This window comes from Sesamum indicum, linkage group LG9 (genome assembly GCF_000512975.1).
Source record: "Sesamum indicum cultivar Zhongzhi No. 13 linkage group LG9, S_indicum_v1.0, whole genome shotgun sequence".
Classification (NCBI taxonomy): Eukaryota; Viridiplantae; Streptophyta; class Magnoliopsida; order Lamiales; family Pedaliaceae; genus Sesamum; species Sesamum indicum.
In genome coordinates, this window is record NC_026153.1 from 3402039 (window position 1) to 3428941 (window position 26903).

Consider the following 26903-nt stretch of genomic DNA (forward strand, 5'->3'; position numbering starts at 1 on the left):
TGACCTCCCCCCCCCCCCCCGCCATCCCCCGGCCCCGCATATTAGTCTTTGTATTATAATTTTTTTATTATAATTTTGATATTTAATACAAATATATTTAAAAATAAAAGAATTTATATTTTTAGAAGAGAGAAGAATACAAAAAAAGAATTAATTTAATCATAACAATATAGGAGCATTTTAATCAATTAAAGATAAAAAAAATATCAAAATACCCAAAAATTCAAGCCCAAGCTCACTTTAGGCGCCTGCATCCTACCTTTGGTTAGTTTTTACAGAAGCGGGGCTTTGTGCTAAATTTATTAAAACACAGGGAGTTTTTTAGCTTATTTTTAAAATATAGGAGGGTAAAATGAAATTTAACCTTATATCTATTTGTTAGACAAAATTAATTGAATTTGTTGATATTAATAATTTTTTTTTTTAAAGGGGTTCAATTGCATATAAAATTGATGTGCCCAAATGCTAATATAAATAAATAAGAACTGAAGAGAAATGTGAAAAAAGTAAAAATAATAACTTTTTTGTAAAATAACATAAAATATTAGTATGTGATCTAGAACGAAATATGTGACCTCTTAAGTGTGTCCAAGCTCGCGATATTTTCCTCTAGATATCGTGATGGGCTATGAGGAAGAAACAAGAACGTTAGCCTAGTCGGTTCGACTAAGATTTTCTAACGCTCAAGTTAGTGTGAGTTCGAGGTAGAAATATGCCATCTGATGATATAAATGAGGTAGAAAGCAAAAATGTATGTTACCATTAATGTTCTAGGTTTATGGTATTTATAGGCACAAATGTACTGTATTGAATGAGTCACGTGGCGTTATCTTAACATTATTTTTCCAGTAATCGTGCGATAGGGACAATGGACGCGTCATTCGGGTTTAAGACGGTGGGTACACGGCGGGTTGTGTCTCCAGACTCGAGCCGGTGAGCTGTACGCGGATCTTCTAAGCCTTTTGGGTATTTTTACTCTAAATAAGAATATTTTTATCATTTCTTAAAAATAAGGGTAATCTCCATTATGATCAAATTTAATGTCAATGGAGGGAGAATGTAATTTATCCTATTTAATACGCCCAAATTGAATCCAGTTATATAATATTTCTCGAAAAATTTGACATAAAATTAAATATTGAAACCCTAGATTTCGAATTCAACCATACAACTTACAAGAATGTAAGAGAGAGAGAGAGAGAGAGAGAGAGAGAGACCCGTAAGGTGGTGAAGGAAGGGTGAGGGGTCCAGTTCAAAGATCTCCAACCACAGTAGCATAGAGAGAACCACACGAGCGCAGTGGAATTATCGACTCCGACGATTCTTATTTACTTTTATTATTAATAACTATTATTTATATTTTTATTATTGTTACCATCAAATTCCAATTTACCCGTAACAATAAATCTGTCTATTTACTTCTCTTTGCATGACGTATAGTCCTCTCCGCCGCATCGGAGTTGCAGCCCCCAATGTCTCAAAGCGTCCATATCTTGTCTTAATCCGTACCCCAATCCATATTTTGCTGTATTCATCCACCCATTTGTTGTTCCGTTCTTGTTTTCATTGACAAACGGATTGAAACCCTCAAGCATTTGGAACTTTTTCGGTTTTGGTACACACACACACACACATATATATATATATATATTCTGGGAATCTAGGGTTTGCTAATTTGTCAGTGAGCTTTAAGGGGGAATCAAAGAAAGGGGGATAGGAATGGCGGCCAATGGGCAGGGGATAGAGCCTGCCGTCTTGGATGACATTATCAATCGTCTTGTGGAGTTTCGAAACGCGAGGACAGTGCGCCAGGTGCAGCTGTCTGAGAATGAGATCCGGGCTCTCTGTATGGCGTCGCGTGAGATCTTCCTCTCCCAGCCCAATCTCCTCGAGCTTGAGGCCCCCATCAAGATCTGCGGTATTCCTTCTTCCTCTTCTTTTCTTTCTTTTTTCTTTTTCCCTCTATCCCTTTTTGTTGAAGATGAATTAGTGGTTACTTGCGTCCGCATGTATAAATGGTTTAGGGATTTTTGCCTTTCTAGTGATTTGTTATGATTGGTGTTGAAAAGTGGTTTATAGCGTGGAGTTGTTCATGGGAGGACGGATAAAATTCTGTATTTCGTAAGAACATTATACATGTTCGGCCAGCTGCATAACCATGTAATTGCTTATTTACGATGTTAGTTGGTGTATTTAGTGATGTTTATTTTATTTGGATCCTGTTACAAATTGTTCTTTTAAGCTTTTCCCGTAATGTGTGTGTTCAGAGTGTTCAAAGGGAAACCAATGCAAAAGAAGTTCCAAGCCAAAACTCTAGATGTGGTTTCACTTTTATTAGTTGGGCAGATCATGAATTTGCTTTACTTCTTGTATTCAGGTTATGTGGTAGCGTAGTTTAATTTTTTATTAGCAGGATTAATCCTGTGTCAACTTAATTATGATTACTATTTGGTTAGCATTTAATTTTAGAAAGGTTCTTATTTATATTAAATTGAACTTGTCCCTTCCAGCAGTGTCTAGATTTTTGCATGGTGGTTTTTTTTTTATGTTTGCCCATTGTATTAAATTCATAGTGGTAGTGGTGCGCTACAGAGTGTGCATGGCGCATAAGGCGAGAGTGCCAGGTGCTCCATGCAGCCCAGCCTTAAAAGGCCGTGCTTGGCTTTTTATAAAATAAAATTAAGAAAATGACTTACAAAACGGATCCCGAACTGTTCAGTTTCTCTCCAACTGTAATGTTTTTCTTCTTCCGCTTCAGGTAATGTATTTTCCTTTGTTATTTCTTCTTTCTTCTCTGATGCTACTGCATTCTCTTCTTTCTTGTCCTTTCTTTTCTTTTATGTCAATTCCACCTCTCCTTTGCCCTTATCTTTTTGTTTATCCTTGAAATTTTAGTAAATTATTGATTACTTGTATTATGATGTAATTTGTTGTTATTATTTATTATCAATTTGCTAAATAAATCATTTGTGATTTTTCTTACTAAGCTTCTGATTATAATCTGCCTTTTTCCTGAAAATTCTGGGTATAAAATAAAAACTGTAACTTTGAATTTTCTGATCTTGGAAAAAAGAATAATGGTATAAGCATATAAATTCTTTCTGCAATTATGCGCCGTGCTCTGAAAATGCAGGCGCCGTGCCGTGCGTCATGGCTCAAGAGCACCTTTGCACCATAATGCAGAATGCGCCCTTAACAACTATGATTAAATTTGATATGAATATGGGCCAAGAAATTATTTTGTGATTTTAGTGCCAGTTTGTATATGACAGTGGTAACTGCTGATCCTGAACATTAGAGAAGGTCAGAAGATAACTTTGATGCTACTGCAGTGTTCTCTATCATATACCGTCCTCTTATCACATTAATATGATGGAAAGCCTACTCTTTTGAGATTCCAATATTTTGCTGCTCTCAATTTGTTTTATTCAAATGTACTTTCCAGAATGGCGTTTATTTGAACATCTGTTTGTTGGTTCTGATTCATAAAGGTTGGTTTTGAATTGTTTTGCAACTTCATCTTTGTTGTTTTACTCGGAGTTGGAACTAGGGGTTATTAGGTCTCAAGTTTCTCAGTGATCATTTTGTGAAGCTTTAACATTTAAGAGCTGTCCGATGCTAGTGCTTCCATTGCTAAGTAAATATAGCAAGTGTTAAAAGCAGGATTTGTTTCATGGATTTTATTTTCCAATATAGCTTTACTAGAAAGATATCTATAGCATCAGCACTGTGAGAGAATTGGTTGCATCCTCTATGTAGACCCAAAGCAAGAAAAATGCGCCTTCTTTATTTTAGGTCACCGTTAGGTTTCTGACTTTCTACATATTTTGGTAAAGTCAATTTCGATGTCTACTTGTCGTTCTTGTTGAACTGAGTGAGTACCATTTTTCTCAATCTTTGTGACCTTGAATTTATTGCATAAAATGTACTCTGTAACTTGTTTGGTCAGTTTATCTGATCATTGATAGAGTGTGACATTATCCTATTATCCCTGAAGTCTACACAACACAATTTCCATTAATGCTGGGAATCAGCCACTGGAAGACTGTTTTCTCTCTGTGCCGTTGTTTTTATAATTGGTAGGACCTCTCTCCTGTTTAGTGGACCATGCAGAGATGTATTTCGCATGGTAATAAGTATTATTTCTCTTGTTGGAAAAATCAAATAATTCCTCTTTAGCAGTAGTATTTCACTTGGTTAAAAATTCAAAATTGCATTTCTCTTTTATTGCCACCTTCTTCTTTGATATTTATATTGAGTATCAACTGAAAATGCATTTTAGGTTTTTTTTTAGCAGTTATAATATTTTATTTTTCTTTATTCTATTTACTGCGAGAAGGCTATGATCATAATTATTTTCTTTGTGGATTCCAGGTGACATTCATGGGCAATATGGAGATCTTTTGAGGCTTTTTGAGTATGGGGGTTTTCCGCCAGAAGCCAATTATTTATTCTTGGGGGATTACGTGGACCGCGGCAAACAAAGCTTGGAAACAATATGCCTTCTTCTAGCCTACAAAATCAAGTATCCTGAGAATTTCTTTCTCTTAAGGGGAAATCACGAATGCGCTTCTATTAATAGGATATATGGTTTCTATGATGAATGTAAACGCCGTTTCAATGTGAGGCTATGGAAAATTTTCACTGAATGTTTTAATTGCCTTCCTGTGGCAGCTCTTATAGATGACAAGATACTCTGCATGCATGGTGGTCTTTCTCCCGATCTAACAAACTTGGATCAAATAAGAAATTTACCTCGTCCAACTGATATTCCTGACTCTGGTTTGCTTTGTGATTTGCTTTGGTCGGATCCTAGTAGAGAAATAAAAGGTTGGGGGATGAATGACAGGGGAGTCTCATATACATTTGGCGCCGATAAGGTGGCTGAATTTCTCATGCAACATGATATGGACCTTGTTTGTCGTGCTCATCAGGTATTGGTATTTTCTCTTACTCCACTCTTTCTTCTTTTCTTTCTTTTAATTCCTTGTAATTTTGCAGTCTGATGATTAGATGCTTTTCTTGAACAGGTTGTAGAAGATGGATATGAATTTTTTGCTGAAAGGCAACTAGTTACCATATTTTCTGCTCCGAACTATTGTGGTGAATTTGACAACGCTGGTGCTATGATGAGCGTCGATGAGAGTTTGATGTGCTCATTTCAGATCCTAAAACCAACAGATAGAAGACGGTTCTTGTGATACAAGTTCCTATAACCGTGTTCTCAGTTCTCCATGGATACCCAGGTTAGTTTCGTTTCTTTCTTATTAGCCTTATTTATAAGAAACCTTATTAACCGTGCTTATGCTCTCATTTGATTTGCGGCTTTGATCCTCTTAACGTTGTTTATCCTTTCTCTCTTTCTTGGTTATTGATTAGGTCTTTTTCTTGGAAATATCTTCCTTGCGCACAAAACTAACTCACTTGTGAGGAGTCTGATATTTGTTTGTATTGAAAGAAAACTAATTCTAAACCATGCGCCCAATGATTTCATCTCAATAATGAAGTCTTTTAGATGCATCTTAAATACATTTTCTTGGTATGATTTGGTGTCTTGCTGGCATGACAGATATGATGAGTACCAGAAATCTCATGAACTTCAGCTCTAAGGGTGTGAGGGAATTTCTTTTTTCCTCTCCTCATAAGTTAGACATAACAGATACAATGAGTACCATATCTCTTGAAGTTCATCTCTAAGGGTGTGAACGAGTTTTTTCCCTCCCTTCATAAGTCAGTCTGTTTTGTGCTTAACTGCACTCCATAACTCATTGCTGTGTATTTCCCTTATGATTTGAAATTAATGTATTGGGCAGAAAGGTTCATTTCCAATGAACTTCTTGAATCTTGCTGTATTGCATTATGAATGTGGAGCCAACTATTTCTTATGTAGTAACATTGCGAGGTGAAAACATTGGACACTCCTAAAGGTTTTTATATTTATTTAAACTTTCATACATAATAATTTGGATACATCCATAGATGTCGTAATTAATCTTGTAATATTTTTTAGTGTAATCAGCTTCTCAATGAGATTTCAGGCCTTGTCATGTTGTTTGAATTGATGAAATTTGTTTACATCTAATCCTCTATAGACTTCCCCTACATAATATCTGTTGCATTGATTCTTTTGTGTAACAAAAGGTTCTTAAATATCTTGTAAGATTAAGGATCATTTTGTATCTAGGGGATAGTGGTGGTCAGGAAATAACTTGCTTCTAGAATTTGAAGATGATTTCAAATGATTGCAATTGATATGATGTCCTCCAGTAACCTATTGATGTAAAATATCATCTGCTTTCAGTTTTAAACAAAATCTCGTGTTTATTGTATGTAAATGAAAATTAATGACAATTATTCATATTTGTATAAAATCAATTCTAACTGCAAACTTTTTGAAATTTTATTTCTCATTGATATTAGTGGAAGTGTTTCTCAAAATTCTCCGTCATTGAGTAATAAAAACCATTGGTTTCGGCACATGAAGTGGAAATTGGTTCAGTGAAGTTTGTCAGTCATTTTAAGTTCATACTGAATTGGTTGCAGAGTGCTATGCTATACCAAGTGGCATTCACTCTGTTAGTTGTTGCTTGAATCAGCACGAAGAGGTGATGAAGGAAAACTATGCTGATTACTAGTCAGGACTTGTTAAATTAATGTCACAAGAACATGAAGGGACTTTCGGAATTGAACTGCTAGCTCGGCATTAGGAATCTTTTCGTATTTCTTGTTTGTTACTGATTAACATTGAGACTTATCCCCCCACCCTCCCCATGTCTCCTTTTATATCTAATCCTTATCCTTATAGATACTGCGTTTATATACCTTGCTAATTAAAAGATGGTGTGTGGCGATGATGGTTACCGCTCGCCAGAATATTTTACTTCTGTGGTTGCATCGCCATTTCAGACATTCTTGAGTTGTATTCATTCTCTTATAATATAATATCAATCTATTCAAGCTATGGATTATAGAACAATCAGTTATTATAGTCCTAACAATAGTTGGTATATGATAGATTTTTAGTCCACATCGAATTGTGGTTGGGAGAGGCCAGAAGTGGAGTCAGATGTGTGTGATATAATCTAATATTTTGTTCTGTGTTATTAATTGTTTCTAATTGTTGTTATTTGTGAACAGATGTCCTGTCTTTTGGTGGCAGAATATACTGGCTTCTTGATTTTGTAGAACTTGGCCACGTCTAGTACTATGGCATTCTGCAATGGAATGAATTAGAATCTCGCTCTAGTGTTGTTGGGGGAACCCCAATGTATTTTGGAGGCAACTTTACTCAACTGGTCTGAAGTGCTGTATTTCTTTTTCAAAAGATTTCATGTTACATTGTTCTCGCGCAGTTTATGATTCGACTGTGTAAATACACCTTATTTTGTAAATTGCGGTGGAATTGTAGATTGTTGTTACTGATTTGGCAAATTTGCCTCTTCTTGAGCACTGTTCTGATGAATGCTCAAATTGTAACTTTCCACCTATATACTATCTATATTGCCAATAGCTTCTATTTAGCTGATGTTGAATGTGTCTACATGTGGCAAGTCCTCTTGAATCTGATCATGCGGTTATCTTTTGCTGTATGGGTGATCTTAGTTGGGCTGATCCGCGCATATTTCACAAATCTTCCTAATGAGGTATTATGCTTTATCTGCGAGATAGAATTCCAGGTTGGAAGGACATCGCCAATATATAATTTCTTGGTCCTCTCCTTATTTTGTTGTTGATTTGAGGGTTGAGTTTGGTTTGATTGATTTTTTACTTCAACAGGATTTGGTGAAGTTTGATTTAGGGTTTTTAGAAGTAACAATTTGCCTTCTAAACTAGTTGAATTTATCCCTAAACCTTCACATGTGTGATTCACATGTGAATTTTCTTTACAACTTGAAAACTTGACAACAATGTTACATATGTTTTTTCTTCAAAATAAAATACTGAAGATTGGGAGGACGACGAAATGTTAGAAATTTTGAAGATATCCCACTAAATTTGATATTCCTTGAATAATAGGACTGAAAACGCGGAGATCCTAACTTATGAACAAAAAGTGCAATTTTTTGTAACTCGAGTGTTTGTATGCATGGTGTTTCAAGTCTGTTCACATGCATACGTCATTTGTAGATGTAGGTTAAAATTATGTTTTTTAGTCCGATAGAATAGGAATTTAACAACTAAAATCCTTCACTTTACAAGGTTGATAATTAAAGCCCCAAAATCTAGAGGAGAAAAAAAAAATGGAAGATTTTGTCCTTTTTCTGATAGACAATTAGAAAATCAACATAATATATTATGAGATTGTCATGAGTTAGTTAATTGTTGATGATTCACTTTTAGTCGCATTTAATAAAAAAGTTACAAGCCTTAATGAGTTCAATATTGTTGGTTCCAAATTCAACAAATTAAAAGTATTTCATTTAAGAAGTAATGAAAGGTTGGTCAGTTTAGTTCATCATAATAGAATGCAAATATGCATATGTCATGAAACACTTGAATAGAATTTTGTCGTTTTTATTTATTTATTGGGCAAAAGTTTTTGTCAAACGAAAAAAGGGAAAAAAATGAAATATCTCAAAAGAGTTCTTAGTTACAATTGGAAACTAGTTTGACTGTAATTATTTAGCAGTGGACTACTAATTTGAATGATATTTTATCATAATTAATGCATGTTAAATATATAACAATCTTGATTTCTAGTAACTAATAATTAATAATAAGAGGAAAATAAATTCGAAAAGGGATTATGAATAAGGCTGTTTAATATTATATAAACACAAATGAGATTGTATTTCTATACATCCAAGTTGAGAAAAAGGGAGTGGAACGAGAACTAAACGTGAGCGGCAGGATTCGAACCTGCGCGGGCAGAGCCCACATGATTTCTAGTCATGCCCGATAACCACTCCGGCACGCCCACTAATTGCTTGTAGCTGTTGAATTTACTTTCTTAGCTGAGTTTTGAAAAAGATCTGAATGGACATTCAATTAGTAGATATTCAAAATTACTAAAATATTCCCGTTTTGGGCATCGAATTCTGAAAAAGGTCAAATATTGAGTCCAAATTCAATTATGTTGCTTTTTGTTTTTCCTTCGCAGTAGTTTTTTTGCATATTTCTAGTTTATATCTTATCGTTATTGTTGGCAAAGTCAAAGGTTGAATGGAATTGACTCATGTCTTAAACCATTCAATCTCTTGTAATAATCTCTGTTTCTTGTTTTTTCCCCTTTCCAATGGTTTATTCCTTTTCCCTTTCTGATTCTGAATTTATTTTGGGAATTATGCACATTTTGTGTGTAACCTCTGATTCTCCTCTTGCAAAAATAAAGACTAAGAATCGGTTTATTCTCTTTGATCTTTCTTCTATTTTCAATTGCCTTTGATCTTTAATTTTCTCGGTTTCCGGGGTTTCAAATGACTAAAGAATTGTGAGGATTTGATCAGTTTCTGGGCATCCCAACCATTCATTCCTCCAAGATTTAAGGGTTAAGGAAGGATGACTAAGGTAAGGAGTTGGCATCTGATAAACAACTGCTTTTCACCTTAATCGTATGTTTCAAAAGATTTGGGCTAATTACAGCTGATCCCTTTGTTTGAGATTTTGATTAGATGTGTAATCTGGATTTAAGATTTGCTTTTGGGTTAATGTCCGAAAGACATTTGATGGAGGTGAAATGAGAAAATAGATTTGGGCATCGGAAAATTGCACTGTGAATTTAGAAGAAATTTCTGTGAGTGTAAGAATACATTAATTTAGTCAGGCTGAAAATACTGACAGTTTCTGTTCTGAATATCAGAGTGGAGTTTTATTTTAATGCGTAGAAAGAAGTCCACTAGAAAATAGCTTATGGCATTCACGATTTGTAATTGCAGATGGAGCATGGGAATGTCCAGTTGACTGAACTGCAGCAGGTAAAGAGAGATGCTCCAGGAGACTTTGAAGAAGCACCAAACGAATCCCCCCGGAAACTGCAGTTTTCATGCAACTCCACTTGTTCATTCTTGAAGCAAGAATATAATAAGTCTGATGCAGCAAAACGGTCTAAGACGACTGTTAAACTGTGCGGACTTATAATTTTTTATACTATAATCATGGTAATTGAGATTGTCGGAGGGCTGAGAGCCAACAGCCTAGCAATTCTTACTGATGCAGCTCACTTGCTGTCTGATATTGCTGGATTCTGCATTTCTCTTTTTACGGTATGGGTGTCTGGTTGGGAGGCAACTCCACTACAATCTTTTGGGTTCAATCGTCTTGAAGTTATAGGAGCCCTTCTCTCTGTGCAGCTAATATGGCTAATCTCTGGGACTTTGATCTATGAAGCAGTCAACAGGCTTATTACCAGAGTCACAAAAGTAGACGGGAAACTCATGTTTGCAATTGCCGTATTTGGTTTCTTGGTTAATTTTCTCCTGGTTCTATGGCTCGGTCATGACCATTCTCATCATCACCATTCTCACCATGCCTGTAAGGACAATGCCCACGATGATGAAGCCGAAGGATCATGCAGAGGAGAGGGAGATGAAAGCATGAAGCTTGTGTCAACTCCTCATGGGAAGACTGAAATGTTAAACATAAACATTCAAGGGGCTTATTTGCATCTCGTTACTGATCTCATACAATCTGTTGGTGTAATGATTGCTGGATGTATTATATGGATAAAACCAAAATGGTTAGTGATTGATCTGATTTGCACACTCATCTTCTCCATTATTGCCTTGGGCACCACCTTGCCCATGCTGAAGGATATCTTCTACATACTGATGGAGAGGGCACCGAGTGAGGTTGATATCGTTGCCCTTGAAAACGGTCTCAAACTCATCAGAGGAGTTGGTGATGTCCACGATCTTCATGTTTGGGACATCACAATGGGAAAACATGTATTGGCTTGTCATGTCGTAACTGGGAGTGAAGTTGATCCGAACAAAATCCTGCAAGAGATCAGGGAATACTGTGAAGGAGCATTCGGAATTTATCATGTAACTATACAGATAGAACGAGAATAACGGCGACTTTTCTCCACCTAGAAACATTTTCGTCATGCGTTCTTGGAAAGATATTACCATTGCAAGACAAGCGGTTGAAATCTGATGAAGAATGCAGCAACGTTGTCATCAGCAGGTCTTGACATAACTCTGCTCAAACTTTAAGCACTCAGCAGAACACCTCAAATTTCTGTTTTTGGAACCGATGGATGTCAGAATTCCTTTCACCGTCGTGTTTATGTGTTTGTTTGCTAACACAACTTTTTGGAAGAATTGTTGGCTGAAGGTTATGTGCTTTGAATTAAGGTGGAATATAGAGTGAGAAGCATCAAGTCATAAACGCCACACAGAAATTCGTTCCTTAATAAACCACGAAAAATTATCTTTCATTCAACGCCCAAAGATCCAAGTCCAAGATTAAGCCCATTGGTAGCCAGCACCGGCTTAGAGCATCTATTGCCCGTTAATACCATAACCTACTCAACAGACACGTTGGTCTTAGATGGACATATCTGCATGAAATACGTTAGCACGTAGTTAGAAATACCAACAGGAATTTTGGCATAACAGTGGAGCTAGCTTGAATCTTCGACATAGTTTCTGCTATAGGCATCTACTATCCGTCAATCTGGCAACCCTTCCTATTCAAGTATATAATTGGACCAATGCACTCTCATGATGGTAAACTTGTCTTATATCATGGCATAAGTGGATCATGCTCAACCAAACTCCTACATTCTTTCATCCGACCGGATAGGATAAGGAAGGTAGCATGCCGTTTTTTTTGATAGAACCGTCACTCGATCCATAAAATGGATTCATCAAACTAATAAAACTGAACAAGACTAACCGTACGAATTGTTTGAAAATCGCTTATAATTGCCTATTGACCCTGTCCAAAATCAAGTCAACTGCCTAATTCATTTACTTTTTTTAAATTTTTTCAAAAATTATACAATTTTGAATTGAACCAATGAAATTTGATATGAAGATGAAAAGAATTACCCGCAAACCAACACCCAGAGTATAATTATATGAAATATATATTAATACATGAACCAACTCATTAAGTCCATAATCGAACAATATTTTTATGTTCTATGATTACCTAAGTTGCTAATTAAATTGAGAATTACATTTGACACCCCTGAGGTTAGGTCGAAATATACGAACACCCCCTATTTTTTTGTATAATTAAAACTACAACCCCTGAGGTTATAATTGTAATTACAATGACACCCTTTATTCAAATACAAAATATACAAACACCCTGTGGAAAAAATTACACTAATACTCCCTAAGAGGTGTAGCTGTAATTTTGTAAAACACAGGAGATGTTTGTGTAATTTGGCATAACTTCATGAGGTATTAATGTAATTTACCCTTAGATTTATAATTAATAAAATAGGACTTATATATTATTTGATGAGCGGCATATACTAACTATTTATTAACAATAAAATTTAGTTGTAACTTAATTCTAGTAGTAAATGGCTTACTATTTTTTTGTTAAATACACAATTCTTCTATTTCATTTTTAATCTAAAAACTTTAACATATTGATTTTATTATCAAACATGGGCTACTTTTAGTTCCTACAATAACTTAAAAAAAATTGTATTTACATTTTTATGTATTTTTTATTTTAATATATTTTTGTAAATTAAATTTTATTATGACATAACTATGCCGTCACCAGTTCAATCATGATTAATCTATAATTGAATTAGTGACCCTTGATCAGTCAATTTTCTGATTGAACCGTTCGAGTTTTAAAACACTGTCTCCAATTTTGTTGTGTTCTTCAATCTCGATGTATGCAACTGTTTATTTATGTTGGGACATGTATATTATTTCACCCTACTTATAAAAACCTAAATATTTGATTAGCACCTAGATTTGTTTTTTTTCAATCCCAAAACACCACAACATATTTGGACTCTTATAATTGATGATAAAAGCAAAATATATAATATTCAGGGGCAAAATATGAAAAATAATCGCAAAATGCGCAAGTTAAGAACACACCAAAGCTGAGGGGAGGTTAGATACTTCTTTTTCATAATATTAATGTGTCTTTTTTAAACTTCTTTTTTTCTAATTTTACGAGGCTTTGTGCCTTTTTCAACTTTCAAATGGGGCAATTTGAATTTGACCCTAGCTTTAATATTTGAATTTTTAAAAAAAATTAAAATTTCCAAATTAAAAGAATTTTAAATACATTATTATTCAATAAAATATAATTCAATTAATGAATTTAAAATTCTTTAAATCTAAAATTAATCTAAATAAATCCAAATGATTTGTGCCAGAAATGTGAAATTCAAAATTTCACATCCATCGTCAATCCAAATGCAGCCGAAACAATATGGTGAAACGTCCATACCAATGTATAAAATCTATGAAATTGGATGAATAAAAAGAGAGACACAGGCAATGGAAAAAAGATTAACATGGCTCTTTATTGGTAGAAAAAGCGTATACCAGAAACAGAATCCGAACAAGGATACTACTACCTTACAACAACAGCAAACATCAGCAGTATCAGTCACTTTTGAGAAAACAAAACGAACAATACCCCATCATTCTTACAGAGCATGTACCCTAGAACCTAATAAATGATTGCAGAGCTTTCCCAGCATTTTTACTGTCACACTGAATTAAGAAAGTATTCTACAAGACTCTCTTTCTCTGGAAAAAGGAAACATATAAAAAGAGTAAATAGAGCAAAAGTTTTGGGTTGCTATCAATGTTGATATCTTCCCTGGGAGTTTAAATTTAACTAATTAGAACAGCAGCCTCTCTTCACAGTTCCTGATGAATCACTAACATTGATGGTAGTGCCCTGACCAGGAAGAACAGTTGCTGCAGCAGCTTCCTGTGCTGCCAATGCTTTCTTGCTAATGATGTGGTATATTTCAGTCAATATAGTATGGAAAGCCCTTTCAACATTAAGTGCCTCCAGAGCTGATGTCTCAAGAAATGAGAGCCCTTCCTTCTCTGCCAAATTTTTACCATCCTGCTCGGCAACTGCTCTCAGATGGTTGAGATCGGATTTGTTTCCAGTCATCATGATGACAATGTTAGAATCTGCATGATCTCTCAACTCACGAAGCCATCTTTGGACATTGTCAAATGTTTGCTTCTTAGTTATGTCATAAACAAGGAGTGCACCAACAGCCCCTCTGTAGTAGGCACTTGTGATTGCTCGATACCTTTCTTGGCCAGCAGTGTCCCAAATCTGGGCCTTCACTGTCTTACCTTCTATCTGTATCATAACGCAGGCGAACCAGTGATTTCCAAAGTGCTCAGCATCGAAAAACAAACATACAAACAAGGAAAAACAGTTTCCCCAAAAGTTGATACTAGGATTTCATACTCAAGTGGGAACCAGACAAGGAAGATTTTTATCCCAACGAGCATTCAAGAAACTTGGAAGAAGACTTTAGAAATCAGAATCATGTTAAGCAAACAAATATCCTGAAAACTTGCTCGGACCATCGAATCCTTTTACTCATTCACATTTGGTTCATAAAAAGATAATGTTAAACATAATACAAACAATCTCGAAAAGAATGAAAAACCAAATGGAATGATGGCGTCATCAAAATTGTTTAACAACTCAGATCAACCGTAGACCTACCAATACCATGACAATCACTTAAGTTTACACAGAATAAATGTAATGCCACCGGAGAAGGACATTCAGAACAAATAATTACAAAAGCATCCGAAACTCAACTCTTTGCTCGTAAGCTTCAGTGAGCTAATAATGATCACTATTTCTAATCAGCACAAAATGCAAGCCTTAAACAAAAAATATGATCTTCAACAACCAAAAAATTAAATCAGAATAGTACTATGTTAGTTACATCAGAATTATGTCCTACGATGATATCTTAAGGGCCCAAACCATGGTAAAGTTGCATGAAGAAAAGCACCAGCCTACCCTCCCCCCAACCATAAAAAGTTTCACAAAAATCGCCCAATATATATGTGCTGTAATCAAGAGATGAAGTATAGGATCGATACTAGAAAAAGATTTGCAACACACCTGAAGAGTTCTGGTGGCGAATTCAACTCCGATGGTTGATTTGGACTCCAAACAGAACTCATTTCTGGTAAAACGAGAAAGAATGTTGGATTTTCCAACTCCAGAGTCACCGATCAACACGATCTTGAACAGGTAATCATACTCGTGATCCACTCGACTTGCCATCACCTTTTATTCCACTTTATAATATCTTTTTTCTCCCCTATTCTACTCCCTCACATACCTACACGCACAAAGAGAAATTAATAAACGGAGAATAGAAACAGATCGAAAACAATCAGATCTAACCATTCCGATCCAATCATAAACCCAAATCCAAAAACAAAACAAAAGAAAAAAAAAAAAAAGAGAGAGAGAGATAAAACATACATCGAGACAAATAACAGAAACAAACATATATTACAACAAAACCGAAAAGATCAACACGATGTTTCCTTCACATAATTACCGTACCGTAAAGGAGAAATCTCGAGCGGAAAACAGGAGCGCAGAAAAATAGAAAAAAAAAAAAAAGATGAGTGAAAATGGGTGGAAAATGTGAAAGGAAAAAGGGAGGAAAGGAAGGAAGAGGTGTGTGTTGGGTTTGGGAGAAAATGTGGGGAGCGGGTGGGCGTTTGTAAATGGGGAAGAAATTTGAGTTTGTGCATTCCAAATTTTATATGTGCACTCCCGAAAGAGGAAAACTATTATTGTGAGGGTGCGGCAAATATGTGATGACGTGCAGATTCTTGGTTTAAATAAAGAAATGGGAGATGTTGGCATTAATATTGCTGGGAGTTGACAAAAATAGCGCATATGGTTTGAGCTGGCACTGCCCACACTGCACTTCCAGGTTGTGATCATTGGAATGTTAGTGACCTCCCATTTGTAGATGCCAAAACTCCAACCCCCATCCTATATTCTTTTTTTTTTTTTTTTATAGTTTTCACCACCCATGTCCTCCTCCTTTTAATAAATCTGACTCTTAACATTATTTGATTTCAACTAACAATGATTTGAGATATTTTAAGTTAACATCTTTTATATAGGTTAGTGCTTGTTCAACCTTTTTAACCACTTAGGTGTGAAGACGGATCAAAGTATATATTTGATCATACTCCATTGAATTATTGCATTTTATCATTTGGGGATCACCAATGGAGAACCCAAATCTGCACTTGTTTCATTTTCTTGCAATATCGGGACACGTCGAGATGCAATGCTGCCTCATTCTATGAGAGTTTCTCGATAGGTGGTGGAATGGATGCCTATTTTGGAGGAGTTTTCTATCTGTTTCAGTTAGCCCAGCTTTTTATCACCATTTTCCTATTGCCTAACCTGACTAACTTTCCTAATATCTCAGGCTTTGATGTGTCTATTTAAGATGGGCACCTAGTGTTATTGCTCGTTTATTTTCGTGGTTTGAATTAATAGTTGATAGAACTCAAATGTATTTATTGTAGGATCCGATAAATTAATAAAAATTATAAGTTGTTTACTTGATTAAATTGAGTATTGAATGAAAAAAGTTTTAATAGTAGGAAAAGGTAGGGAGAAAGTCTGCTTTTGCGTGGATTTCTCAATCAAACCACATGTACTCTGTTTTCATATCAAGCCCAATCAAAGCTCGTCTCGAGCTTGTAAGATTCAAACTGAGTCGATATCATGAAAAAGAAATGGTTTATGCAATTGGATAAAGAGCATAATCCATATTTATATATAAATGTAAATAGGCCTAGCTTGTGTTATAATGTTTTGTATGCCCGTAAGTGAATTAAATTGATCCAAAGTCACCAAAAAGCCATAATTGGGCTAGATGGGGCCACGACTAGTAGGATAGTCATATTTGGTAGAATGTTTGTCTCATCTCTATATATTAGAGATTTTTTTTTCCTTAAAACTATGTACATCATGTTTTCCTTTCTCTTTATTCAGGAAATTAAAGAATAAACATACAAAAATTTGTGTGGAGCATATTCATCTTTACAAAACTTAACAAAATTTCTGCGAAACTCATGAATTTCAAATTTCATATATAATATTCTATAAGTAGTTTTCAAATTTCATATATAATATTCTATAAGTAGTCTCTTGCAAATGGAGTAACATTTGCGCACTGATTGAATTTAAAATTTATGTCGATTAGCCTTAATTTGATTGGCGAAATTAAGATTTCATGACCTTTTTATAGATTCGAATTTCTAATAATATATGAGTATTAATCTATTGGTGTTAGTTATATAGATTTAACTTGATATAATCGTAACAATTCACCCGAAAAGAATGAATGTGAAACTTATAAAATCAAGAAATATAATGTACAAATCAGATAAAAATGAAAACTTATTTCCTCTTGAACATGCAAGTGTTGCATTGCTATCACAAGAAAATATTTGCGGATCGTTATATTGGAGAACTACGACGTCGTATTGGGGGCTGCAGTTTTGTCCTTCTCGAGACGGAATCACATTACAATTCGTATTTCTATCCCCAGATGGTGTGGAGGAACCCTCCCAACTCCGCCCCAAGATTCCCGCCTGTGCTGTAATCAAATCGAAAACTGCCGAGCTGCTCCCTTCTCCGTTTTCAGCCCCGCTCCTCACCACCACCCAGCCATCTGATTCCCAATTCGCCCCTGCTCCGGAGACTAATCCCCTTAACCTCTCGTTGGCCCCAGAATTCGGAGTCTCATCTTCGTCTTTCTCGCATTCTTCCTCGCAGAATTCTGAATTAAACCAATCCAACACGCACCGCGGAGATGGAAAGGCAATTGAGCTTTTCTGCGGTCTCCTTGACAGGAATGGGTGCTGCAGCAGCTGCTCACAGCTCCATCTCTTCGTGTAATCCCTACTGAAGCACTTATCTAAGAAGTCAAGCCCTAAGTGCGAAAGCTGAGATGGAAACGGAGGCAACTCGTCCGAGTAGCTGATTCTACAAACTGAGTTAGCATCCGCTCCCCATGCCGGCTTACCCGTCACCATCTCGATAACGGTGCAACCTAGCGACCAGACGTCGGACTCTGGCCCCTGATGCTCGCCGCGTATCACCTCCGGAGCCATCCATAGCGGGCTGCCTCGAGTAGAGATGGTTGCCGACGAGATCTCCACAGCGGAACCAAAATCGGCGAGCTTGGCGGTGCCTGGTGTGTGCCCTAAGAGGAAGTTTTTACCCTTGACGTCGCAATGCATAATGCCTCTGGAGTGAAGGTATCTGAGTGCGGATACCAAGCACCAGGTGTAACTAGCAACGGCTTCCTCGTCGAAATCCACGGACGTTACGGCTAGGTCAGCGCCGGTGCCAGCCGGTAGGTACTCCATGTGCAAGTTCCTCAATGACGTCGTTGGTGAAGAACCCTCCATCGTGGTGTCATCCCCTAGGTACTTGACAATATAAGGAGAGGAGAGTGATTGAACAACTCTGATTTCGTTTTCCAACGCCTCTATCTGGGAAGGCAAGGCGGAGGCTAAATCCACAGACTTGACGGCAAAAACATCGCCGCTTGAGGTGGTAACTCCAAGACTCACTGTTCCGTAAGCACCTCTGCCGATGCAGGGGCCTCTGACCCATCCTCTGTTCACCTTTCTCATGCTCATCTGATGGAAATCGGGTAAGAATAGCTATCCTTTCTGCTGTGTAATGGGTTTTTGTATTGAAGGACGATGACATATCTGAGTGGGAAACTTGTGTTTATATATATACAGAGAGTTGGGAGTTGGGGTGTGGATATGACAAGTTGACGTGAACAGAGAAGTGATAATATTTAAGACAACACTCTTGTGCTTTTATCCTTATCCACTAATTGATCGGTGGGGATTCGGTTAATTTGGTTGTGCGATAAATAGTGGGATTTTAGGACATGTTGAGCTTAGATTGTGGTGGTGGTGGGGATTTGATCAGTTAGGAATTTGGCATGTGATTGTTGGGGGAATGAATGAATATCCACATTCGGTTCGGCCAAGAGTTTGTGGACTGAGCTTAACATGGAATTATTATACTATGTACGTGTGCTTTTCTCAGACAAACCTCTACACACAAAGTTGCGATGTTTCGGCTTTCTTGATTTGGTTTTATCTTTTTAGTTTTTTTCTCTTTTTTGAAAGATAAACATAGGTGTTAAAGATTTTGAGCTTATGGTTGTGTGGTTCAATTCATTTCATTTTGAACACGTCATTAAATCGTAAAGATATTAATATTATATAATTTTTTTGCTATTAGTATAAAGTTTTATATGAGATGGTTGTTTAGCATGGTTTTAAAGTCAGGCCAAACATGAGCCGGTGTCTTAAGTTCAAAACTCATTACTATTCATTCTTATAAAAAAAAGGTTTCACGTGATGGGATATATTAAGATATTAATATTAAATGATTATCTTTTCTGATTATTTAAACTTTTAGATAAGATAATAGTTTACAAAGCAAAATTGTCAAAAAATTAAGAGTCAAGAGAGAGATGATGCTTTGAAACGAACTTGTGGCTCATGTAATTAAGTAGGCAAGACCCTGAAAAAATGGAACCTTTTTTGGGTGAGTGAGTGTAGTTAGGCTTAGAGCTTCCCTTTTCATAAATATACAAGTATGGGCTACTTGCATTATTTTGTCATCTAACTCAATGGAAGGCAAGAGAAGTAAACGATCTTCTATCACATACTCATAATACATTGATATCATACCGTATCAATGTAAGACTAATACATAATATAAAAGTATGACACAACATGTTAGATCGTCACCCATTCCTCCACATGGAGAGACCATGAAAGAGAGAGAGAGGGGGTTGGCCAAGAAAAAAGGGACTTGTCTAACTTCTTTGCTTACGCGGCGGGAGAATGAAGGTTCAAGTTTTGGCAACAAAAAGAGAATGAGAGGCTGAGAAGTGGATATGGCAAATGGAAGTGTGATTGTGCCCACAACCCACACACACAACACACTCACAGTGACACTGCATACGCTTTTACTTGTGAAGGAGAATTTGTTGCTGTTGGAGTGAGTTGACGTGCACCACTCTCGTCCACCTCAATTCTTTTAATCGCTGGAGTTGGACTTGCACAAAATTATTTCCTATGCTGCATTGAGTTGATCATACCAGCCAAAATTTATTTTAATTTTTTGAGTTCATAAACAGTGATACAGATTAATTATACTTAGACTCTCTCTAATAACTATGAAATTATATTTTCTCCAAAAAAACTTTCAAATCAATATTTTCCATTTTCTGAAAATCCTTCGTCTACAATTGTACTCCTTACATTCCGAATTTGGATAAGAAATTCTGACATCAACAAAAAATTTATATAAATTTTAAATTTTATCCCTCATTTAATATTTTGTATAATGTACTAACAAAAATATTCTACTAATATTTTTTTTATATTTGTAAAGGGATAAATATAATATATATATATATATATATACAATCAAAAGGTATAACTATAATAAAATATTATTTTTGAATTATTGTCGTTGGATAAAAACTAACCTTTATTGAATAAAAAACTAGTCGTATTATCTATAATTTATACAAAATGTTAAATGAGGTGTAAAAATTATAATTTTTTTGTTGGGGTCAATATTATACATCCAAATAGGCAAATTGCATTTTCTGTTGCACACAATAGAGGGGGTTGCACATATGATCCCAAGGTTTACAGACTAAGCATATTTAGTCCTATAATTCAAAAAATTTGTACTTTTAATCCTTTTCAATAAATCGAGCAAAAAACTAATGGAATTTGTTAGATAAACACTTGTCATTACTTTATTAACAAAATATTTGAAAGTGGAAAAAAAATGCATAACCTTTTGACAGGCAGTACCTTTAATCTGGGGGAAGAGACTCTCTTTCATAGTTCTCTACCGAGTGAAAATGAAGAAGTATGACCCATTGTGAATCGGGTTGTTGGTTGCTGTAGATAGACCCCTAAAATTTAAAATCGATTGACAAGGATTTTAAAAAGTTACAGCTATTGAATAATACTTAGACGGACATTCTCTCAGTAGGGGTTTTTGAGCTGCATGTGTTGATTTGCCCATGTTCTGGTGCCTCGTCACGGAACTCCTCTGATTTTTTGCCATTCGGGTAGGTAGGCAGGCAGAACAAGGCCGGTTCTCCTCGTGGGCTGACGGGCCTTGATCGTAGCCCACCTCTCTCAACAGCCTGAAGCAGCTACATGGTCTGAGCCTCTCCTTCTCAGGCCTCTTGCATTCAAGGGCTCCTCATTGGGATTGATCCAAAAATGTTTAATAGCTCTTCTATGAATCCATTTCATGACAAATCTCATTCTTATGTCGTCAATCATATCTATGACTAATTGCAATAAATTGTAAGCGTAGGCAATCACCCCTCTATGAATCTCTTGGACGTAAAGTAATTCGGACAAAAAATTATCGATTTGTCCAAATTGGGATACGAATAACATAATTATTTTATTTTAATACATTTAATTTGACCACAAATTTGCATCGAATTGCACCCAAATTGCCAACCATTACAACATCCCATGTGATTCACTAATCAAATTCATATGATGCCAAATTCTGGCAATTTGCTGTGAGTTAGCCAACACTTTCCAACATCTATGAATACTCAACTCAAACAGTACATCAGACTTCCCGCTTTTGGCCTTAGAACTCCAACTCGTCTGTTATTTTTAGTGCCCAGAAATGAATTAGATAACTGTATGAAAGCAATTGGAAACAATAGAATGCTAATACAGTATTGCAGATATCACACACACTATTTACGCTTGGATCTATCCAAGCGTTTCAAAAACATATTTGACTCTTGTTTTACATGAGATGCAAATTTAATTTAGTAACTGAATTAGTAAACCAAAATTGAAATTATCCGGATATAAACCTATAGAATCAAGAGAAAATTTCTTTCCATCTAAATTAAATGTATTAACTATCAAATCATGGCTTCATATATCAAATATTTCTCTGTGGCATTCAAATCTTCCACTATCTCATAGCATATACGGAAAAATCCTCTTTAGGCAAATCTTCTATAAAGAGATCATACAGTAAAAACCCAACTGCTCATAGACTCCGACAATATTTGGGAAAAAGATAAACGTGAAAAACCATTTTGATTTCCCATTCATAACACAGCGGAGACTACCTTCATCTTCATGGGCCATGCCCGTGATAGCGAAACGCGGTGAGTCTACAAGACTACACACCCATTCACCACAAGAATCAGCCAACTCCCGATATAAAGTATATGATCACAAGCGAAAAGTAAATTCCTCGTAAGATACTTACTGGGCTGTATTGGGAAATGGCTCTAACTTGTGCTCCGCCATTGTTGAACCTCAAGCTCAAGAACAAGTACTCGCAACACCATTTCTGCGTTGCCAAGAAATCTAATTCTGTTGCCACCACCCCTGTTAGAAACTCTTTGAGCCTAGATTTCGACAGCCGTTCATTTTGGGCTAATGATAAAGGCTTTAGAATACGTTTTTTACGCGCTGCTCCCAAACCCAATTTGATGAAGGTAATTGCGGAATGTGGGGAATTTTCTTTAGTTTATTTTCTTGGGTATTGGTAAATGGGGTTGAATGCATCGTGCAAGTTTGAAGTTCTTCCGTTGGTTTTTTTGGTTGGAAGGTTGGAGCTTCTTCAGGGGAAGGTAAATCTTTCAATTCTGAGACAACACAGCAAGAGGTTTTTGCTTGGTCTTCTGTTATCTTACCGTAAGTCCTCTGCCTTTACTGTTGTTTATGGTTGAGCTTTCTTGTGCTTTGTTTATTTAGTATTTGGTGGGTACTTCTCCTGGTTATTTGGAGAGAAACTCAAAACGCCTGAGCCGGTTGATTAAATTTTCATCTTTTTTCTCTTTTCTTGGTTCCTTTGATTTTAAGCTTGAAGTTTTAACTTCAGTACTTTCTTCCTGGACAAAGCAAAAGATAATGAAAATGATTGTAAAAAGTGATTGCCACTTGGTTCATGAGATGAAGGGTTCTTTTGGTTAGAAACTTAGAACAAATTTAAGAAATGTGAGGATTTGTTAAAACTGAGACAGCAGAAGTTAGACAAAATCTCAATGTCGTGGTGCAATTTTGAATTGAAGGTGCAAGGGGTCTTTGCACTAAACTTGCTAATCTCTAAGCTTAGATGATCCTAATCTAACAAAGTGGTCTTGTTCGATGTGTCATTCTGATAGATAGTCAAAAGGGCTTTATATCTCTATGCTACAACAGATGAAGTCAGTTTCCAATTGGTTAAGCTATGTGAACTTGAAACAAACCAGGACAAAAGAAGAATAGACTAGAAGTTTGTTTTAGAACTTTATTACTAGGCCTGAATTAGATCGGACAATGAAAAATACTGCTCTTCTGATCATAAATGTGTAAAAGTGATATATTTGTACGCAATACTTATTGTCCATTAGATTCCTTGGTCTGGAATAGAATCTTGGTTCGTTGTTGATTAACTTACAGATTTGGACAGATGATGGACATTTCTCTGTTGAAATAGCTTTTCCTGAAGGATAAGTTGGACTGCTAAGCTTTCACCTTTTGTTATCTTCCGTCCACATAGTTTAAATGTCTGTTTCAATAGTGACTGCTATACTTTCTATTGTCAGATTTCTATTCCCTGCCTTGGGTGGTCTGTTATTCGGCTATGACATTGGTGCAACCTCTGGAGCTACCATTTCTTTGCAGGTTACATTCCCACTTCATGTGTTCTGAAAACTTAACGGAAATATGATCAATTTTACTTTTGTTTTTCAGTCACCTGAGCTTAGTGGTACAAACTGGTTCAACTTTTCAGCTGTTCAGCTTGGTTTAGTGGTATGCTTTAAATTTTTATGACACTTACCTGTTAAGATCACATACTTCATTGACTCATCTTATATGGTTGTTCCTTATTAAGGTTAGCGGTTCCCTTTATGGAGCTCTTGCTGGCTCCCTCGTTGTTTATCCCCTGGCTGATTTTCTTGGTACTCTTTTATCTAGTTACAATATCCTGTTTTTTCAAGTTTTCAAATAACTACGTTGTAAGCATTTTGCTGGTATAAATGTAGGGAGGAGGAGAGAGCTTATCATCGCTTCCCTGTTCTATCTGACTGGTGCTTTGTTGACTGCCTATGCTCCTGGCCTTGGAGTTCTCTTAGTAGCCCGGTTTCTATATGGTCTTGGTATTGGCATGGTACTGTTTTGTTCTTTTTCTTGTGCAACTACTTTTTCGATGTATAATCGATGTTAGGCTAGTCTAAGAGTGATTCATCAATTTTTAATCATATTAGCTTGGCAGGCAATGCATGGGGCTCCTCTTTACATTGCAGAAACCTGCCCATCTCAAATTCGGGGAACTCTGATATCCCTAAAGGAGCTTTTCATAGTAATGGGGATATTGGTAAACATTTCTGCAGGCCTATTAGCATATAGCATTGTGTTCCTTTATAAATATATTGAAACACAAATCACTAATGATACATTAAAGAATGATTTTCTGTGCAGTTGGGCTATTTTGTTGGTAATTTTGAAATCAATGCTATTGGGGGCTGGCGTTACATGTATGGGTTCAGTGCCCCAATTGCATTACTTATGGGATTAGGCATGTGGAGTCTCCCGCCATCTCCACGATGGCTTCTTCTTAGGGCTGTTCAAGGTAAAGGGTCCTTACAAGAATATAAGGAGAAGGCTCTACTTGCATTGAGAAAATTAAGAGGCTGTTCTGGTGAAGACAAAGTATCTGAAAGGCAAATTGAGGATACCCTCGTTTCCCTGAAAACTGCATATGCGGGTAACGAGTCAGAAGGCAGTTTTCTTGAGGTGTTTCAGGGGCCAAGTCTGAAGGCATTTATAATTGGAGGAGGATTGGTTCTTTTTCAGCAGGTTGATATAATGTCTTTGAATTGCACTTTTTAGTTGTTCTTGTCTTATATTTTCTAGTGAAAGTACACCTAATGGCTCTGTGGATGTATCAGATTACAGGGCAACCTAGTGTTCTGTACTATGCAGGTCCCATTCTTCAGGTACTACATATCTACAAGCCGGAGTTCTTTCTGTTTCTTTCAAATTCAAAGCTTCTATCTTTTTTTTTCTTGTTTGAGTGTTTGGCACATTGATCCAATTATTAATCTCCAAGACTGCTGGATTTTCTGCGGCTGCTGATGCTACAAAACTTTCAGTTGTTGTTGGTGTGTTTAAGGTACTTGTAACCAAAGTGTTTCTCATATATGATTTCTTTTTAATTCCCTTGTTTCAGTCACCGAAAATTTCCATCATATGATCATTTATTCTGTTTGTTCTTGCAGTTGCTCATGACTGGAGTGGCTGTCCTGAAGGTTGATGATCTTGGGAGAAGACCCTTGCTGATTGGAGGTGTCGCTGGCCTAGTATGCAACTTGCCACCCTCATTTATCTATGGTGTGATTGGCATGTAGGAATATGATAGGAATAGAACTGGCATCCTTAACCTCATTCAAAGCACATGTTTGGTACAATTTAGAGTTAGGAATATTCATTCTCATTCAAAAGTATGGGATTAGTTGTTCCTTCACTCACCTATAAATTTAGCTATTTCGATAACATTAAAAATTAATTTTTTTTCCATATTTCTTAAAGGTGATACGCGGCGTTTTAACATAGTGCACGTTTCATATATTAATATCTATCTATATTCCAAACGAGTATCTGTGTATATTATAAATATATGTATTGTGTCTTATGTAAATAGTAAACATCCAACGAAAACATATTAATTCGTTTAATTTTTAAAATAACATTTCTTACCTGATTGGAATTCTGTGCAATCTCTTCTTCTTTATGACTTTCAATATTAGTTACCCAACACATGATTGAATGATTTGGAATATCTCAATTTCCTCCTTTTATGTCTTTGGCATACCAAACATAGGAACAATATAATAAAATCATTTCTTTCCTGTCTCTATTCCATCTCTAAATTTATTTCTTTCCCACCTCATTAATATATGTGCATACCAATCACCCCATTTGTATTGTATGATCAAGTTCCAAGTTGCTTCATGTGAGATCTAAATCTTATTCTTAGTGTGAAGTGAACTCGAAATATCTTCAACTTTCTATTGCATTGGTCTCAGGCCTTCTCTCTGCTGCTGCTTTCGGCCTATTACAAATTCCTAGGAGGCTTTCCTTTTGTCGCTGTAGCTGCTTTGCTTCTCTATGTTGGTTGCTACCAGGTGACTCCATGACCAACCAAAACTTACGTACTGATGGTGTTTAATACTGGATCATGATTTTAATAGTCATGGCATACTTATCATGTCGGAAGAAATTACCTCTTTCCTCCCTCACACTAGTTTCAAGAACTAGAAAAACATAACTAACTCAACAAAAAGTTGTGGCCCTTATTTGAAATTTCAGATATCATTTGGACCTATCAGTTGGCTTATGGTATCAGAGATATTCCCACTCCGCACAAGAGGAAAGGGTATTAGTCTTGCAGTACTCACAAACTTTGGCTCAAATGCTATAGTGACATTTGCATTCTCGCCACTGAAGGTACCGATAGTATTCAGACCCTTAATTATCAATTTTGTCTGCATTCATATTTAGAGTAATTTGCAGAAAAAGATACATGTAAAACGTATCAATCTCTGCAGGAGTTACTTGGAGCAGAAAATCTTTTTCTTCTATTTGGGGCAATTGCTGTACTCTCACTTGTGTTTGTGGTAACCTCTGTTCCTGAAACCAAAGGCTTGAGCTTGGAAGAAATTGAATCCAAAATTTTGAAGTGAAAGAACTGTTATTATGAGTTTAAGCTCCTATATGTACACTTCAGATGTGCACACTTAATTTCCATTCTTGATATTTCAGAGATCTCAGTCCTTGAACTGTATCTTGAATCAAAGAAATCATTTTGCAAATGTTCATCTTAGAAATTCATGGTGA

At 36.1% G+C, this 26903-nt stretch overlaps 5 protein-coding genes and 1 non-coding gene across 7 annotated transcripts; 3 read left to right on the forward strand and 3 right to left on the reverse strand.

The window, feature by feature from the left end:
* LOC105170449 (serine/threonine-protein phosphatase PP1 isozyme 2) lies at nucleotides 1177–7525 on the forward strand. The gene is made up of 4 exons (XM_011091211.2): nucleotides 1177–1918; nucleotides 4375–4934; nucleotides 5031–5246; nucleotides 7138–7525. The coding sequence occupies exons 1-3, from the start codon at nucleotides 1720–1722 to the stop codon at nucleotides 5199–5201; spliced, it is 930 nt and encodes a 309-aa protein (XP_011089513.1). The 5' UTR covers nucleotides 1177–1719; the 3' UTR covers nucleotides 5202–5246; nucleotides 7138–7525.
* Nucleotides 8839–8920, reverse strand: TRNAS-AGA. The gene has a single exon. It is a non-coding gene; the product is annotated as a tRNA-Ser (tRNA).
* LOC105170450 (metal tolerance protein B) lies at nucleotides 9093–11297 on the forward strand. Of its 2 annotated transcripts, XM_011091213.2 has the most exons (3): nucleotides 9093–9507; nucleotides 9876–10202; nucleotides 10290–11297. In XM_011091213.2, exons 1-3 carry the CDS (start codon nucleotides 9499–9501, stop codon nucleotides 11007–11009), a joined length of 1056 nt encoding a protein of 351 aa, XP_011089515.1. In that variant the 5' UTR covers nucleotides 9093–9498; the 3' UTR covers nucleotides 11010–11297. The 2 variants fall into 2 exon arrangements, with proteins under 2 accessions (XP_011089515.1, XP_011089514.1); XM_011091212.2 differs by having other exon boundaries at nucleotides 9095–9507; nucleotides 9876–11297.
* Nucleotides 13426–15747, reverse strand: LOC105170451 (ras-related protein Rab11C). Its single transcript, XM_011091214.2, has 3 exons — nucleotides 15496–15747; nucleotides 15043–15265; nucleotides 13426–14256 (listed from the first exon to the last, which is right to left on the reverse strand). Exons 2-3 carry the CDS (start codon nucleotides 15205–15207, stop codon nucleotides 13771–13773), a joined length of 651 nt encoding a protein of 216 aa, XP_011089516.1. The 5' UTR covers nucleotides 15208–15265; nucleotides 15496–15747; the 3' UTR covers nucleotides 13426–13770.
* LOC105170453 (mitogen-activated protein kinase kinase kinase 3-like) lies at nucleotides 17234–19199 on the reverse strand. The gene has a single exon (XM_011091215.2). It carries the CDS (start codon nucleotides 18612–18614, stop codon nucleotides 17292–17294), a length of 1323 nt encoding a protein of 440 aa, XP_011089517.1. The 5' UTR covers nucleotides 18615–19199; the 3' UTR covers nucleotides 17234–17291.
* Nucleotides 21964–26903, forward strand: LOC105170454 (D-xylose-proton symporter-like 3, chloroplastic). The gene is made up of 14 exons (XM_011091216.2): nucleotides 21964–22516; nucleotides 22630–22715; nucleotides 23609–23687; nucleotides 23757–23816; nucleotides 23899–23965; nucleotides 24050–24174; nucleotides 24280–24381; nucleotides 24486–24863; nucleotides 24956–25003; nucleotides 25117–25179; nucleotides 25286–25366; nucleotides 26093–26191; nucleotides 26376–26513; nucleotides 26615–26903. The coding sequence occupies exons 1-14, from the start codon at nucleotides 22301–22303 to the stop codon at nucleotides 26747–26749; spliced, it is 1677 nt and encodes a 558-aa protein (XP_011089518.1). The 5' UTR covers nucleotides 21964–22300; the 3' UTR covers nucleotides 26750–26903.